The sequence below is a fragment of the Periplaneta americana genome, chromosome 14, assembly GCF_040183065.1.
Source record: "Periplaneta americana isolate PAMFEO1 chromosome 14, P.americana_PAMFEO1_priV1, whole genome shotgun sequence".
NCBI lineage: Eukaryota > Metazoa > Arthropoda > Insecta > Blattodea > Blattidae > Periplaneta > Periplaneta americana.
Window position 1 is genome coordinate 90,535,416 of NC_091130.1, and position 19,500 is coordinate 90,554,915.

The window sequence follows — 19,500 nt, forward strand, 5'->3', positions numbered from 1 at the left end:
CCAGAGAGTTAGGCCATATGACTTGTTATAAAAATTTATTCATTTATCGCCCTAGAAGTTCCTATTTCTTTATGATGTGGTACTACTCAATTTTTTACAAGTAGGCCTAGTCAAACCGTTATTTTGTCTGGTACTGCCTTTGCTTTTTTTCTTTTGTCCTTTAATCCTAGCATATCGATATATAATTAAGTCTACTGTTACCCTGGACTTTTTTTTTGAGGATGGAGAAAGTTACACAACAGAACTGCATGCATTGTATTCTTCACCTGATACAATTAGGAACATTAAATCCAGATATTTGAGATGGACAGGACATATAGCACTTATGGGTGAATCCAGAAATGCATATAGAGTGTTAGAGACCGGAGGGAAAAATACCTTTTGGAAGGCCGAGACGTAGATGGGAGGATAATATAAAAATGGATTTGAGGGAATGGAATATGATGCTAGGGACTGGATTAATCTTGCTCAGGATAGGGACCAATGGAGGGCTTATGTGAGGGCAGCAATGAACCTCTGGGTTCCTTAAAAATCATTTGTAAGTAAGTTACCCGGTAATAGTAAGACTCCCACAGTTTAAGTAGCCTACACTATTTTACAAGTAAACAGAAAAATGTATGAAAGTTCTAAATGGAAATAGTAACTGAAAAGGAATGTGATAATTGTCATATTTTGTATTAGTTAATATTGATATCATTAAGCTATTCTAAATTGAGATAGTGGTTTTGTTTACTTTTATGGGCTTGTTTCCTATCTTTTTTAAGTCTGGTTTTCATATTGGACACTTTTTAAATTAATTGTGCCATGTTTATTGGCACCCAAACCCTTTTTCATACTTCTCTCTAATATCTGCAAATGCGGGGGGATTTCTTTTGCCATGATTCCAGTAACATTGACTTCTGAAATATAACTGAAAATTCTTAATGATGTCCATAAACAAAGATAAGTATTTCCCCTTTTCCTCAACATCTTCCTCTGTATCACATATATCAACTTTCGATCGAAATATACGTGGCGGTATTGCTTGTTGTGGCTGGACTGACCCCGACTGACGACTCTACTGATACGAAGTCCCACGCGAAGTGAAGCAAACTCTGTGAGCAAACTCCGGCATGTAAGAGCAAGCTCCGATAGTTTTTATTAATACGACATTTCAGAGCTTCCTCACAGAAAAAGCAAGCTCGTTTTGTTCATGAGGAAGATGAGCGAAGTAAGGTCTTCATTTTTATTAATACCACCCATTTGTCTGTGATTAAGCATCTCTTAATATTATAACACACTATTTGGTATGATGTCCTCAATTTTGCGTCTAAATACACTACAGAGAGTTCCAGCAATAAGTACAGGTTTAATCATCAGCCGCTAGGCAGTGGCAGTGGTTGAGCAACTGCTAGGTGACCAGCTGAAATATAAGTGCAGTGAAGTGACGTATCGTGTAGATTAACGTCGACAAGTGTTGTACCGGATAGTGAAGTGATAAAGTGTAGTGTTGGTCCATTGAAATATTGTAGTGTGGTGATACTTCAAAGTAGAAATAATTTAAAACATAAATAGTGAAGTTTCATCTAGACCGAAATATAAGTGCAGTGACGTGTCGTGTAGTTTCAACGTCGAAAAGTGTGGTATAGTGAAGTGATAAAGTGTAGTGTTGGCCTATTGAAATATTATAGTGTGGTGATACTTAAGGGTAGAAATAACCTAAAACTAATATACGTAAGTACATTAAATTGAAAAGTGAGTGAAATTGAATTTGTAAATAAGGTACAGTATATACATAATGTGTGCTATGGCTGCTCTGTCTGGAAACTGTCGTAGTTGTAGAAGGATTGTAGTGAAAGGATTGGTATGTAATAATTGTAATTTCTGTTTTCATTGGAAATGTATAGATATAGATCCTGATAATTTTGTTGACAAAGGTAGTTGGGAATGTAGTGATTGTATATATGATAGAAAGATGCGCGATCAACTGGAGAGAATCAGAGGCCTAGAATTGGAATTAGATGAGGCAAAGTGTGAAATTAATAAATTGAGAGCTTTGAAGGATAGCATTAGTGTTTCGAATAAAGAGAGATCTCACACTTGGATGAAACCGAAGAATTCCAAATCTAGGAGTAGACGTTTCTCTGCGGATGATGCTGCATCAATCAAACTGACCAACAAATTCAGTGCTCTTCAAGCAATGAATGTTGATCAGGAGAACTCAGACCCAGTATCGACACTAGTAAAGGTAAGTCAGAAAATAGATAAGGTTAATGATTGTAGGAGTAAAGTATTGATTTTAGGAAGCAGCCATGCAAGAGGTATTTCCTCACTTTTGAAGTCGAAACTGGGCGAAGAGTTTGAAGTATCTAGTGTATGTAAGCCTAATGCTCCTCTCAAGAATGTTGTTGAGGATATGATGAAATTGAGTTCAGAATTTTCTAAGAGGGATCATGTAGTTATAGTGGGTGGGCCAGGTAATAGTATTGATAACGATTGTAACTATTCTATTGAGAAAGATGTCAACAACATAATTGAGATGAGCAGCCATACCAATGTGGGATTTCTCAGTCTTTTCAGCAGGTACGACAAGCCGTATCTTCACAGGAGGGTGCGGAGCGTGAATATGCGGCTTGAGCGGGCTCTGATGAGACCTGGGGCATCACACATTGGTTTGATAGATGTAAGCCCTATAAGAAGGTATGAATATACGTCACATGGCCTGCATCTGAATGGTAGAGGCAAGGAGCACCTTTCGGTTCTTATTGCTAATAGCATCAGAGGCAGCCATGTTAAAAAGCAGAGTTGTAATATTCCTGTGTTAGTTAATGCTAGGGCTTCTCCTTTTTTAGGTTAAACCTCCCACCAGTAAGGTGTTTGAAACAAGTTCAACTAAATTGTAAATGCTCTGATGTTTCTAGTAATGAACACAGTAACTTCACTATTTTTCATCAAAATATTAGGGGATTAAAACAAAAAACTGATGAATTGATCACTTCTTTAGCAACTCAAAAGCATAAACCTCAGATGTTATGTATAACTGAACATCATATGAAGCAACAGGAAATACTACAACTGTCTTTACATGGATATGTATTAGGTTCTCATTTCTGTAGACATGTCTTCCAAAAAGGGGGTGCCTGTATTTTTATCAGAGAGGATCTATTATTTAGTAAAATTGATATATCTGATTTTTGCCTTGAACAAGATATTGAAATCTGTGGAATACAAATTGGTTATGAGATATCAAATTTAATTATCTTATGTGTTTATAGGGCGCCAATGGGAGATTATAAGAAATTTACAACTAACTTAGATTCATTATTGAAAAGACTTTATAAACCACATACCGAATTTGTAATCTGTGGTGACATAAACATAGATTATCTATCAGAAAGCTCACGTAAAAGAAAATTAAACTCACTTCTTGAAACTTATAATCTTAGTCACACAGTAAGTTTTCCAACCAGAACACAAGCTGGAAGTAGTACTGCCATTGATAATATATTTATAGATAAAAGTAGATTTAATTCCTATTCAACAGTACCATTAGTCAATGGCCTGTCTGATCACGATGCACAAATTCTAAGTGTTTTCAATATGAGTGAAAAATTCCAAAGTGTTAATCTAAAAATAAAAAAAAGGATTATAAATGCTGAATCTCTTCATCATTTAAATACATGTCTACAAAATGAATCTTGGGTAAATGTATATAATACCGATACCATTGATATTAATACTAAATTTAATGCATTTTTCACTACATTTACCAATTATTTCAATGAATGTTTTCCAGTCAAGGTGGTGAAAAAATGTAAAAGTAAAAACACGTGGATAACTCAGGGAATTAAAATATCATGTGCTAGAAAAAGGAATCTATATTTAATGAGTAGGAATAGTGATGATCCTCATGTTCTTAATTACTACAAGAATTACTGTAAAACTTTGACAAAAGTTATAAAAGATGCAAAGAAAATGTATCTGAATGAAAAAATACAAAATTCAGATAATAAGATTAAAACTATTTGGGATATTATTAAAAATGAAACTAATCGATATTCAAAGAGTGAAAATATTACTTGCATTAAAATCAATGACAGTAAAATAGATAACCCAAAATCAATTGCAAATCATTTTAACGACTTCTATATAAATATTATTCAGAACTTAAACATTCAAGATTGTGCAGAAGATGCTGCACTTGGTTACCTAACTGATGCATTTAACACTGAGTTTTTAGGTCTCAAATTTATTCCCACTACCGCAGCAGAAATCATGCATGTGATAAAACAACTAAAAACAAAATATTCCTCTGGATATGATGAAATTCCAAGTAAAGTTCTGAAAGCTTGTTCTGAAATATTATCCCCTCCGTTAAGCTATCTATGCAATTTGTCAATGCAATGTGGTATTTTTCCAGAAAGACTCAAATATTCAATAGTAAAACCAATATACAAAAAGGGAGATAAATGTACTATTGCTAATTACAGACCCATATCATTATTAACAACATTTTCAAAAGTGTTTGAGAAAGTTATGTATAACAGATTATATCATTACCTGGAGTCCAACAATATATTAGTTTTAGAACAGTTTGGATTTAGAAAACAAAAATCGACAGAGAATGCTGCTTTTAGTTTGGTGGATGAAATACTAAATTCATTAAATTCGAAACTACATGTAGGTGGGATTTTTTGTGACTTGGCTAAAGCATTTGATTGTGTAGACCATAGTATATTAGTAAAAAAATTGAAGTTTTATGGTATTAAAGATGAGATGTTGGGTTGGTTTACATCGTACTTATCAAATAGAAAACAAAAAGTAGAAATAAATGTACCAAATAGTCATAAAGTTACTTATTCAGAATTTAGAAATATTAAACATGGTGTTCCGCAGGGGTCAATTTTAGGTCCATTGTTGTTTCTAGTTTATATTAATGATTTAGCCTTGACCATAAACAATTCATCCCATGTAATTTTATTTGCAGATGATACAAGTGTAATTATTTCAAGCAAACAATACGATCATTTTATAAACACTTCTAATACAGTGCTGAATCTAATGAATGAATGGTTCCATGCAAATAAACTAGCACTTAATGTTGATAAAACCAGTGCAGTCAAATTTAGTACACACAATAGTGCTCAGGTTTCCTACAGTATTCGATTAAATGGAACTCATCTCAAAGAATCTATAAGCACAAAGTTTCTTGGATTAGAATTGGATAATCACTTGAACTGGAAAACGCATATAGAATGTATTACTCGTAAATTGAGCTCTGCCTGTTATGCATTAAGATCCTTATCTACTATTGGTGATATAAACTTACTTAAAATGTCATACTTTGCATATTTTCACTCTGTAATGAAATATGGATTAATATTCTGGGGTAACTCGTCTGAAGCTAAACACGTTTTTGTTTTACAAAAGAAAGCTATAAGAATAATGGCCGGTGTGCATAAAAGGACCTCATGTAAAAATATTTTCCGAAACTTAGAAATCTTGACTTTACCTTGTGAATACATTCTTTCCCTAATGATGCTGTATATTAAGAACCAAGATAAATTCAGTACTAATCAAGACATTCATCATTTTAATAGAAGACATAAATCAGATCTTCATCTACCCTCTGTTAGTCTAAGCTGTTTTAAAAAAGGAGTTCGCTATTCATGTATAACAGTCTTCAATGCACTGCCTAATTATCTTAAAGATTTGAAGAACAACGAGAAAAGGTTCAGAAAAGAATCAACCAAATTTCTACATACTCATACCTTCTACACAATTGATGAATTGTTTATGCTTGTGAATTGAATTATTCTACTTAAATGACATGTACAATTTTATATAGCTCAACTAAAATATGTTTTTATAGTGACTTAATCTGTTTACTATGTATTGTATTTTTTGTTTAGCATAACTGATGAATTGTATGTACTGTAAATTAAATAGTATACTGTATAGGTCAACTGATGAATTGTTTAAGCTTATAAATTGAAATAATCTACTTCATATGAATTGTATAGCTTAACGAAAATACTAATTTGATTGTATATGTTTGTATAGTTTGGCTGATGAATTGTATATGTTCTTAAAATGATTACTAGTCTGTGTAGCTCTACTGATGAATTGTATATAGACCTACTGTAAATTGAATGGTAATATGTATAGCTCAACTGATGAATTGTTTATGATTATAAATTGAATTAATCTACTTGATATTAATTGCACAAATTTGTATAGCTTAATGAAAGTATGCTACTTTGTATTGTATATATTTGTATAGATTTGGCCGATGAATTGTATATGCTTTAAATTGAATAGTAATCTGTATAGCTCTACTGATAAATTGTTTGTGTTTGTAATTTGAAGTAGTTTGCATGATATGTATTATCAATTTCTGTATATCACAACTGGTTGAATTGTTTATGCCTTAAATTTAATTAAATTGTTTTGTATTATAATATAGCTCAACTTATGAATGATCGTTTGCGTTTGTAAATTTAATAATCTGATTGGCTATGTATTGTATACTTTTAGTAGAGCCATCGATGTTGCTCAGTCGACAGACTCGCTGGGCTGCTGATCCGGAGCTGCGTTCGGGCTTGGGTTGGATCCCCCTTTGGACTTTGGTTTCTTCGGAGGTTTTCCCCAGCTGTGGGACTGAAGCCGGATGGTCTATGGCGAGTCCTTGGCATCAACCCCTTTGATTTGATTACCTGGTTGGGTTTTTCCGAGGTTTCCCCCACCAAAAAGGCAAATGCCGGGTAATATTTTGGCGAATCCTCGGACCTCATCTCATCTCACTACATCTCGCCAAAATGTAAAAAAATGTAAAAAAATTGTACAAAATTGTAAAAATTGTAGAAAATTACTAAATTGTAAAACTATAAAAATTGTAATTGTAATATTGTAAAATGTTGACATGTTCCACATCTTAAAGCTTCATTGCTCATGTAAGATCTATGGAATAAAATAAATGAATGAATGAATGAATGAATGAGTTCCCCCTCTCTCAGTGTTCAATACCTCATGTAAGATTTCAGCGACTAGTCAGTCTGAGATTGGAATATGTAGAGAGGAGTCATGTTGTGTTGTGTCGTTACCATGTGGAGACTGCGTAATGGTGAGATATTCTGTGCTTGAACGTACATAAATTGTGAAAATTTATTAGTCTATATGAAAAAAAAAATCGTGTGGCAAAACAAGGCAAAAATTTAGAAATCGTTTTTCAGGCTGCCCAGAATCGACCAGGAGAGCAATAAAACAATTAGAGAAAAAGTTTATTGAAACAGGTTGTGTAATTGACAGAAAAAAACAACCACAATCTCGTGTGCTTACAGAAGAAAAAATTTACGAAATTGTAGCTGCTTTGGAACGTACACCTGAAAAGTGTCTGAGATGTGTAGCACAGGAGACCAGAATTTCAAAACCATCTGCCCAGCGAGCAAGAAAAAAATTACAATTAAAGCCCTAAATCTAACGTTATAGTTGTTAAAAATTGTTATTTATGGGGAACACTAAAAAACAGAGTGTTTGCAAATAATCCTCGCACAATTGAACAAATGAAAGATAATATTCGTGACGCAATTAGACAAATCAGTGAAGTGGAGCTCATGAATGTGAACAATGGTTTTTTACGGAGATGTGAAGTGTGTATAGCACAAAATTGTTAACACTTGCTGGTGGTTGCTCAAGCACCATGCTATTCAGCAGCAGAAGAATAAACCGGTACTTATTGCTGGAACACACTGTAAAATATTTATTGAGTGGTTCCATCTTTGACATATCTTATTCTTTACTACAAACGTTTGTCTCATATTATGTATTAAATTTTAATGCATGTATAATTTTAATATATACTGTTCATAAACATAAAGAATAAGATAAGTCAAAGACGGAACGACTCAATAAATATTCTAGTATTCATCTGACTTATCGAAATTACAATACAATTAAAGTTTGAATATATGGCAACTTTAGTGGTAGGGTATACTTCTATTTCCCCTACTGGTATTTCATCATTGCTCTACATATCATTTTGTGGTGCTACATAGTTCGCATCTCATGGTGCACTGAAGGCAATGACTATGGCCGGAAAAGAACTACAGCCTTGGCACATTGCTCATAGATGTGGTTGCTTGGGCAAACTTATTATATCAGTAATGACAATGTTTAATGTAACTTAGTAAATATGTGATTGTATAAACAGAACAGAGATTTTGTGATGCATCTCAAATTTCTTCAAAAGAAGACATAATCTATTTCAGTCACAGTATTTCATAAAAATAAACCAAATATATATGTTCATTTTGCTGTTTGATAAGAAGGATGCTGAATAACATTACTGATAACATAAACCATTATTTCATTTAACGAATTGAATTCTTAGGTAGGTTGTTTTGGGTATCAGGCATTAAATGGGATGTAATTGTAGTGCAAAAACCTCGCTTTTGGAAGTTTGTACATAGATGTGTATCCTGAATAAGTCTTTGAGTTGTTACGTGCATGCAGTATTGCTGTATTGTTGATATTGAGTCTACTAGGATTAGGCTACTATTTTCCTTTTTATATAGTGATTACTCTACAGAATTACTATGGCCAGAAGTTCAGTTTTGAAGTTTGTTGAGCCCGGTCCAAGGGATAGGTCTCACTGTGTATTTCTGCTTTTGTCGCATCTTCTTTAAGACTAACTAAATAAATATTTTCAATACTGAGCCATTCGGTATAAAAAGGAATAATTTTTATTCAGTCTTATCTAGAATTTCTTTCTTGATTTCTTTAATGTGTTTCCTTTTGTCCTGTGACATTACAAATACAACTGTTACAAAATATTATAACTGTTTCGTTCAACTCGAAAGGATAAACACGAACATATTTTTTAAATCTTTTTTAGTGCTGCTTATACTTTATATTAATATTCTTATAAGAAACATAGTTTGTAAAAATTTTATTTTACTTTATTAATTTATTATTATTTAAATATTTTATTGTAATTTCTTATTCAACCTGGTAGCCTGTACACTTTCTAAGTTCACTAATCAGGCAGTTTAATAATGTCCATAGCACATACTGTAGACACATCACTCAAAGACAGTTTTCAGTCTATGATACTCTTGAAACAACTGAGACCGATGGATGATGAACAAACAATTAGTATATAGTGAAGAATCCCAGTGCCAGAGAGAATTTTCCTCTGTTCTACCCATTCTTCACCATGTGGTAATGCAGAATTCCTGCAAGGAAATATCATATATGATAAACGTAAGTAATCATTTCGTGATTCAAAATGGCACCTTGTTCTGTCAGACACAGTGAGCTCTATACTAAATTGGAGGCACTACTCAATGCTTGAAAGGTGTGGCCGAATGCTGAGCACCGGAGTGCATTGCTATCTTTTTCTAACAGTGTTGTCTTTGTCTCTTGCACTGAATGTTATCTTACACTAATGGTATTTTTATTGCTTACTGCGCATATGCAACATCAACCTCACGAAAGATCCATTGGAACACATTAGTTAGAAAGAGAGAGCAATACCCTCGCCAACAGTCACGTTTTCAGACAGGAAAGAGCATTGCAGTGGTGCCTCCAATTTAGCATAGAGCTCACTGGTCGGACTCCAGCCACTTAGTCACTCGTAATGAGTGCATCTCTGTACATAGTATTGGACATTGTGCCACTGTCACATAGAGCCTGATTTGCAATTCCAGAGGCCCGAAGCTTAATTTTCTTTATGAGGCCCCTTCTTTTCATATAATATATATGATATGATAATTAGGCCTATCTTATTTTATTTAAATTGTCACCTATCTCTTTTCACCATTTATTTATTTCACAGAGGTTTTTATTAATTCTCTATTTTGAGAAGGATTAAAAATAAAATGGTCCTATATGGTGTTAGTGATTATGTGTGGCCACAAGATAGGTCAGTCTGATTGCATTGGTTGTAGTACCAGCACTATTCCTTGTTTCCTCTAGTGTAGTAATTCAAGAGTTTGAAAGGAATATTCACTTTTACTAAATTCTGACTTAGGCTTATATAATTAAACATACCTTGACTCTTCACAATTTAGTAGCTGTGGAGGATTGTTGTCCCTGTATGCCAAAATCTTCATTAGTCTGTTTTAAAATATTCTTAACTTTTTGAAACTGAAGGTCTCTGTGGGTAAAGGAGTTACTGCTAGTAACATATGAACGAATATACTTGCTCAATAATCAGCGTTGTTTTTCCTGTTGAATTTCAATAGCTTTCCGTTTTCTTTTATTGACTCCTAACTCAAATTGGCTTGGGAATTTCGTTTTTAATCATGAACAACAAAAAATAGATACGCTGCAAGGAACACAAGTACTAGACACTTGGTTTAACACTAAATACAATGAAAACTGACAATGTTGTTGACTTCTGCTGCTGAATTCATGATTAATTATTTAAATGGGACTACTGTTACAATTGAGGGGCATTTTCACAAAACTCGTTATCTACAAAATCTTCTTTTTTTCAAGACAACTCTTTTCTAAAATACACAACTGTAGATACCGAGTTTTGAAAAATCTCTTTTATTTCAAGATCAATTTACTGATATACTTACCAACTTTAGCTTAATTCTCCTGACCCAAAAACGTAAGGATACACTAAAACTTCAAAATCGAAAAAAAAATGTAGATAACGAGTTTTGTGAAAATGCCCCTCAATTTGAATAACTTTTACAAGTTGAACACATTAAACTCTGCAATCAACTTATAACTCTAAGTTTCAAAACAATAAAGTGATTTTGATCTGTTTTCTAACGTAATAATGCATTAGGTAATTACTTATTATCTCAATTCTAATTTTCAGCTGGCAGAGTTGTTGTCTGTTTTTCATTTGCGTAATTCATTTAAAAAAAAAGCTTGTTCCTGGATTTTGAGGCTCTGAGCAGAGGCACCATAGGCTCCTGCCTAAATCAGGCTCTGCTGTCACATATTCTGTAACACAGTACATGAGGGTAGGCCACTAAAGGGGGAGCATGGAGGTAGAACTTAAACTGAGAAGGATTCAATCTGACATTGGAATTTGAATCCGGTGTGGCTTAGTGGATAAAGCATCAGCACATAGAGCTAAAAAACCCAGCTTCGAATCCTGGTGCTGGAGAGAGAATTTTTCTCCGTTCTACCCATTCTTCACAATATAGTAATGTAGAATTCCTGCACAAAAATATCATATGTACTTCGGTACATCATAGTAATATAAACGATTAGTAGATATGAAAAAAACTAAGCACAGGAAAGAATGATTCACTACAGCCAGGCCAGAAACATAATTATGTTGCATTGCGCTATGTCACACAAATTACATGCTGTTTTCGAGTTACATGAATTTTGCTTTCATTTTTTTTATCACGAAAGATCAAATATTTTAATTTTAAATAAGATATAACATTATACATATTTCCCATTAAAAGACCAGCTCTAAGGAAAATAAAATCCATTCACATTCTCCATTCTAGATACATCTTGTATACAGATTTGTGTAACAATGGATTCGAACATTTAAAATCAAATGACATAAACGTAGTGCAAAATTGTAACAATTTTGTTGTTCAATTTAATTATTAATCCTTACATTATTGTTACACTTTCTAGTAATTAATATGTCAATTAGTAAAGACAATAATATTTACAATGTCCAAATAACTGAGTTGCTAATCTGACCCAGTTCAGTATCACCAAAATCCAGAATTTAATGACAGTGAGTCCACAGCTAAAATGGCAACTACAGGGAGTGATGAAAACAAGGCAGGTACATTTTGAGAATAGAAAGACATATACGAAGTTTTGTAACTTTGAAGGTTGTTTCTTTCACATTATTAGTTAGTATTTCGCTGTGACACAAAGTGGCTTATGCTAGACCCTGCAACCATCAACTTCCACAGTGTAATAAACTGTTGTGTACTGGTACCACTCCATAAATGCATAGGGTCATATACAGGAATTCTATGTACACAGATGTTCTATTCAACTGTATAAGCTCTAGTATGAATAAGGCATAATATTCATATGCATGTGCAGTATACTTCACTGTGTAGCCAGACTAAATACACAAATATTTTCAATACTGAATTTTACAAATACACTCCAAAATGCCATAACCGAATATATGACAAAGAAATCCTACTATAGGGTTTCTCCACTTTCCTGGCAACACTGTATGGGAAAGTCCATGCACAATTCCCAGTTCTTGGGTGATTAAATTGATGCTGTACTTAGTGCATAATTCACTATACTCGGGCAATCCGTTGCAATAGGATATAAAATAAGAAGTAGATAAGCAAGAAACAGTGTATGTTATTAGTGAATACTTTTGTTAAGAATAGACTGAATCGACAGTGTCAATTTAAATTTGTGTAACTGAGTGTAAATGTCCCAAGCAAGTGAAATGTAAAGAGATTTTGCTGTAAGGTTGGTACTGGACAAGAAAGCAAACCGGAGGACTGTTTTAACAGAAGAGAAATTGAAAAAAAACATTAGAAGGAAGTTCAAGAGAACCTCTCAATCATTTAGCAGCACAGTGTGCAGTTTCATGTGAATTACAGTAACAAAATTACTGAAATTGTGACTGTATAAGATTTCAGTGATTTGAAGATTGAATAATCCCAACAGCAACATTAAAATGTTACTTTGTATTAGTTTCTGCAGTCTATTTGACAGGACTGAGAATTCAGAAATTATATTTTTTATTGACAAACTGTGGCTACATTTATCGAGATATATGTAAATTTCCAAAGAAATTCGTTACTGGAGTTCAGAGGCAGCACCCATCAATTACATAAGTGTCCATTATATTACATTTCTGTAATGTCCTTCATAACATTACATAACAAGAACTGGAGCTATTGTTTAACAATTATTGAAGCTTGTCTACGTGCAGATGAGTATAATTTCGAAAAAATATATATATATATATATATATATATATATTATTTTTTAATTTAAGGTTAAGGTACGGTCACACGTCACTACTTTTGCAGTGCTGCAGCACAAAAAAACTGCGCAAATCTCGTACTGCGAAGTGTGAACAATGGTGCAACCTGAAAAGTAGCGGCTGCCAAACCTGCTGCCCACTAATTTTTCATGCTGCGCACAGCTTAAAAGTAACAAAGTTCTCAGGGTTGCAGGTGCAGCATTTTTGTTATCTGCTTTGTTGAAACTTTTGGAGCAGTTGCGACCAGTGTTGCCACCCAAATGTGTCAATGATACTTTTATTGTTTGGATATATATTAATGTTAAGTGTGATGAAAATGAATGATCTATAACAGTTATTAAATGTACAACATAGGCTGGGTATATTTGCTGACAATTAATTTTTTTTAATTTTCCGTAGCATAATTTCAAAGAAGAGGGTTGCCAACATTGATTATGTGATTATGCTGTTGGTTATCATTTAAGTATATAGGTGTTTTTAATAGCTTATAGTAAAACAATGTCAATTTCTGAATACTAGTTAGGTCAGAAAAGCAAATAATAGATAAGTATGCTATCGCATGAGTTTCATAATCCGAAACTAATAATGAGAGCATAACCACAAAATGTATATTGAAAAGTCAATATGGAGATGGAAAGCTGCAGCTAGACTGTGGCTGCAAAAGTAGCACCTTGTGTGTGAACAGACTCGCAACCTCTAGTTGCAACTTTTGCAGTGCTAGGGTTGCACAGCACGAAAAGTAGCATGCAGCTGCAGTACAAAAGTTTCGCAGCAAAAGTAGCGAATGTGACTGTTCCTTTAGACTGAACACTTGTGATGCCATTTAATTACACTCTCAATCCTGTAGTTTAATCATAAGATTGAAGGGCAATCTTTGTATGCATACTTCATGGTAGAAGCTGGTTCTGTTACAATGGGGAAAGGGCTGGGAACAGACTGAAACAGTCAATACATGTAGTAATGCTGGTATGCTCTAAAAGTACCAATAAAGAAAATCTATTTACAATCTACAGTGTAATTTTATTCAAATTAGTTTAAGGGAAGATGATGTACTATTATAACAATAATGCACAATGGTAATATTACACACCTGTACTGTAAGAGCTGTCACAGGCCTCTGCATTCTGCTGAGTGCTGGAGTCACAGTTGCTACTGGTCCAGTCTGTATAACTGTGGTGCCAGCTACTGATACAACTGCACCTATTTGCTGTGATGACTGTGCCTGACCCAAACCCACCATGACAGCTTGCTGTGTTGAACTCTGTACAGGTGCTGGGGTTGGAGGGCCTGGAGAAGGAGTAGGTGGGGCAGATGCCAAGGATACCTGAGGAACAGGAGTAGGTATAGATTTTGCAGCTGCTGCCACTTGCTGTTGCTGTTGTATGCGTTGAGCAACCAACTGTTGCTCTGCAGACAATACTACTTGCGCCTGCAATATCATCAGTTCTTTTAATTAACAGCACATTAATTACAAAAACTCTAATTCATGCACAACGACGTGATACACAACAAGACAGGTATGAACCTCATAAGTGACACCATAAGACATCACTCATAAGGCAACTAAGCCAGGAGATAATGGGATAGCATGGCCAGTTTCTTTCCCCTTCCATTGCATACATTGCTGACTGGTTACATGTTACACTAATCAGACTTCAAATATATACAAGCAACTATTCTTCCACTGACACATACTGCCAAGTGAGATGTATTGCCTGATAATAGATGTACATATCAGCCAGAACCTCAATCAGAGATTGTATGTATGTATGTATGTATGTATGTATGTATGCATGCACTGTCCGAATGAGTGGTTATGTTGTAGGGTCGACAAAATGGGGGAAGTCATGTGACAGTTACTTACTTTATGGGACCCTTTTCTTTAAATTATTTTAAACAGTTACATAATATTACATAGACTTCCAATTCCGAACAGAAAATATTTTCAGGAAAGAGTCTAACATCCCAGCCATAGCCTTTACAGAGAAGTCAGCAGAAACAGGTGGGGGGAAATTGAGATGCGACATAACAACTTGGTCAGACAGTATGTATGTATGTATGTATGTATGTATGTATGTATGTATGTATGTATGTATTGTGGCACCATGTTGGAAGATTCTGGTCGCGTCAGGGAGTTGCGCACGCATCTAGCGAGAAGGAAGGTGCGGGGAAATGGAAACTCGAGCTTCAGTAGGAGCTATAGCACAGTAAGAAGCAAGGGGAGTAGAACTTCGGTGACGGCGCGGAGCGGACAGAGCAGGGGAAACATCTGGGAGCATATTCCTCTCAAAGATCCAGAAAGCCACGCAAATCGAAGGTCCGAGAACATGTGGTTTAATAAATGAAAGCGCGAGTCTTCGGAAGTCACTCAGTCTTCAGTCTTCAGTCTTCAGTCAGCCTTCAAGTCTTGGATAGCAGCGAGCAAGGTGGGCCTGAGTTCGATGTGCAGTCCGTAACTGTGGCAGTATCCAGGCGAGTGCAACGTATCCGGAGGACTTGAGTTCGATGTGCAGTGAACTTGAGTAAGTCCGTAACTGTGGCAGGGTCCAGGCGAGGGCGACGCTTCCGGAAGACCTGAATTCGACGTGCAGTGAACTTGAACAGTGAGCTAGAAGAAATAGCCAAGGCTGACAGTTTTGTTCTGCACATAGTGCTTTGTGAACATTAATTGAAATTAGGAGTACATTGTTAGAATAACTCTTCTCGGGTTCTCAGCCAGGTGAGTTGGAGATTTGCTTCCAAGCTTTCGATGACTAGCTCTGCCACCTTCTTCAGAGAATAAAGTGATGTGGGACCATGTCTAGCCAGTATATATGCAATAGTAGGGCTTCCTGCTGTGGGCCAATCAGGAGCTAGTTCCTAGTCCTGACTGCCAGGCGCATTCTGGTTGGTGGAAGCGGTGGCCAATCAGGAGCTAGTTGCTGGTCCTGACTGTCTACCATGTGCTGGTGCTCGAAGCGTATTGATGGCAGGTTCCCATGCCATACTCAGCTGTAGACCCCCATCTCTGTTGAAATTATTGCCATCTAGCTGGATTTCGATGGCTTTCTTGATAACCAAGTCCCAGTAACCTGATGTCTTGTCCAAGACGGTGGTGGCGCCGAAATCTATCTTATGACCTGTTTCTAGGCTGTGTTCGGCTACTGCAGACTTATTGGGGTAATATAGTCTTATGCTGCGTTGATGTTCCTTGCACTGTTCCATAATGGTGTGTCCCGTCTGCCCGATGTAGCATTTCCCACACTCACAAGGTATTTTGTAGAACCAGGTGTCCTAAGACGCAGGTCTCAGTAAATTCTGGATCTTTGTGGGTGGTTTATGAATGGTCTTAATCCCGTGTTTTCTCAGCCAATTCTTGGTCTCCCAACTTTTCTTGAAATGAACAAATTCACGTCATTGATTATAGTCATTAGAAGAAAAAGCTCCATGCAGCTGTAAACAATTCAGTCTCATTTTGAAATGTTTATGCAGCATTTTCCAAACTGTCTGCTGTGGTATTCTAAGCGCTCTACTTTTCTTTGTCGTCGATTTCTTTGATCTTAGCTGATAAGTTTTCCTTACGCATTGAATCATTCCATCCAAGACAGAGAGGCAGCTGGTGGGTTTCCTTTTGCACAAACATGCATTTCTTGTAAGTTGTGAATCCCATAATAATAGCCTGGAGTGGAGTATTGTTTTGTAAATTTATCAATTTCAATAGTGAAGACATGGAACTATTGATGGTTGGAAACTGAAGAGATCGTGAAGAGCCTCCATTCTTTATCCATACTTATCTTTATTCATTACTACTTGGTATATCCTTCTGAAATCATGTGCGGAAATAAATTTGCACATTAGTTACAGATTTTGTGGAATGGAATTCAAAGTTGTAATAAGCTTTCTCTTCTCATGCCACTGCCATTCTTACAAACCACTGTCTAATAAATGATCAAACAAACGAACTATGCTGCTCCCACACAATTTTAAATGAAACTTCGTGAATTATTCTTTAGATCACTATATGGCTCATTATAACAAGTCACAGGCCATAAGTACAGGCCCTACATGTTGAGCTCAACCACATCTATTAAACAGAAGGCAAAGCGATTCTACTCCTACTTTTCCAATAGCCTGGAGTGGTGTATTGTTTTTTTTTTTTACTTGGTTATTTAATGATGCTGTATCAACTACGAGGTTATTTAGCGTCGATGGGACTGGTGATCGCGAGATGAGACCGAGGATTCGTCGTAGATTACCTGACATTTGCCTTACGGTTGGGGAAAACCCAACCAGTAATCGGCCCAAGCGGGAATCGAACCCACGCCTGAATACAAGTCTGAATCAGTAGGCAAGCGCCTTAGCCAACAGAGCTGCGCCGGTGGCTCTGTATTGTTTTGTAAATTTATTAGTTTCAATACTGAAGATATGGAGCTACTGATGGTTGGAAAGTGAAGAGATCGTAAAGAGCCTCCATTCTTTATTCATAGACGTCAGATCACCAAATCAAGTCTAGAATTGTTTCATAGGGTTCTAATCTTTTCTATATTTGTAAGTGCTGTGAAGCAAAAATAGGTCTGACAAAAATGTCAAATCACAAATCCATACTTGATCCCTTAGTTTTGGAATTTCCCATTCTTGGGTTTCTTGAAACACTGGCTTTCATTACGGAGAACAGATGACTTCCCTAACTCGCAGCCTCCACTCAACCATCTGACAATGTAGGTAATGAGTGGGGTACAGATTTCTAGTTCCTTACATACAGTATTTTGTTTGCTACATCCTAGACTATGTCATTAACATATCTCTATATTTCACATACACAGAAACCTCCCATTAAAATTTTATAGACCCTAAAACGCCTAAAAGAACCATAAAGTCTTATTACTTACTTACAAATGGTTTTTAAGGAACCCGGAGGTTCATTGCCACCCTCACATAAGCCTGCCATTGGTTCCTATCCTGAGCAAGATTAATCCAGTCTCTACCATCATATATCACTTCTCTCAAATCTATTTTTAAGTTAGCCTTCTATCTATGTCTCGGCCTCCCCAAAGATTTTTTTCCCTCCAGCCTCCCAACTAACACTCTATCTACATTTTTGGATTTGCTCATATGTGCTACATGCCCTGCTCATCTCAAACGTCTAGATATAATTCCTAATTATGTCAGGTGAAGAATACAATGCGTGCAGTTCTACATTCTGTAACTTTCTCAAATCTACTGTAACTTCATCTCTCTTAGCCCCGAATATTTTTCTAAGCACCTTATTCTCCAATACCCTTCTCTCTCAAAGTGAGAGTCCAAGTTTCACAACCATACAGAACAACCAGTAATATAACTCATAAAGTCTTATAAATGCCTAAAAACACCTTTTTGGTATTTTTCGTATATTTAAAGTAAAAATACCAGTACTAAAATGGAATATTTCCCAAAAAACTACAAAAATGCTATTTAAAATGTAAAAAACTCTTACAAACACTGGTCTGGCAAGTTCGTTTCTTATTGGTCTTAGAAGGGGAGGGAAGAAAATTTTACCTAATTTCCTGGAACAGAAGTTTATTTGGAAAAGTCCATCCTAGCATAAAAGTCCTATTGACATGACGATAGCTAACAAATTAGCTTTTGTGTCAATGCACCCCCATTATGCAAAGTGAAATTGACCAATCAGCAATCAGTCTCTTTCACTGACAGAATTTGAGTCTTCAGTTCAGGAACACTCACTGTCAGCACCAGTTCTTTGTACATAAATTGTACCCAAAATGAAATATTTCCTAAAATTAAAATTAATACTTGTTAATTTTAAATAACTCCCAAAAATCCTAAATTGGATTTTATAAAGTTCTAAATGTCTCTTTTTAGGACCTAGAAATCTGTTCCCTAGTAATGAGTAACATTGCTGAGTCAGATTTAATATCCTTAAATTCTTGAAACTGCCTATGCAATAATCAATCTTCCTAATGTATCCAGCTGTTTGCTGACAACATAAAGTCCACTATAGTCTATTCAGTGCCTATGCAATAAAAGAGAATTGGATCTAATAATGTTTACTGTTCTTATAACCACTTCCATCATGCTGTCATATGACACAGGCTTTGGACAAAGTGCCATATGATGAATGATGCAATGAACTGTTAGGAATCTGTTTTCTGGGACTTCTTTCCTGAATAAGAATTTAAGAAGTGATCCAACAAATCCTGTCGAATTCCCTAACATAAAAGGAGCTCCATCAGTTGATACACACACCTGTTTTCCCAATGGTTAAGAAAATTTATGTATAATTTTCAGCAATGTTGCAAAAATATTTTCCTATTTTGTGTAAGACAGACCAAATCCAGCAGCTCTTCAAGGAGGAGAAAGTGGGAAGTGAAGAACCTCAAAATCACTGCAAACTGAACTGTGTCTCTTCAATTGATGCTCTCATCCAGTGTCAACGAGAAGAACATTGCAAGTTTTATTTTAAGATATCAACTGTTCTTCCAAATTTTTCGTCATGTCAATTATTCTATGAGTAAGAATTTCGTGAAATAAACATATTTGAAGTTTTCCACAGCAGAAGACATATTAAATTTGTTCTGCAGCCATAA

General features: G+C 35.4%; 1 protein-coding gene across 5 annotated transcripts in view; it reads right to left on the reverse strand.

Annotated features, from left to right (window-relative positions):
• The window catches only part of dom (domino helicase), a 689,640-nt gene that overhangs the window by 84,558 nt on the left and 585,582 nt on the right, over positions 1-19,500 (reverse strand). For 4 of the 5 annotated variants that reach the window (XM_069845730.1, XM_069845733.1, XM_069845731.1 and 1 more), the window contains one exon: positions 14,028-14,366. In XM_069845730.1, coding sequence (XP_069701831.1) covers positions 14,028-14,366 — 339 coding nt within the window. The remainder of the gene's footprint in view (positions 1-14,027; positions 14,367-19,500) is intronic. The other variant, XM_069845732.1, reaches the window with a different exon arrangement.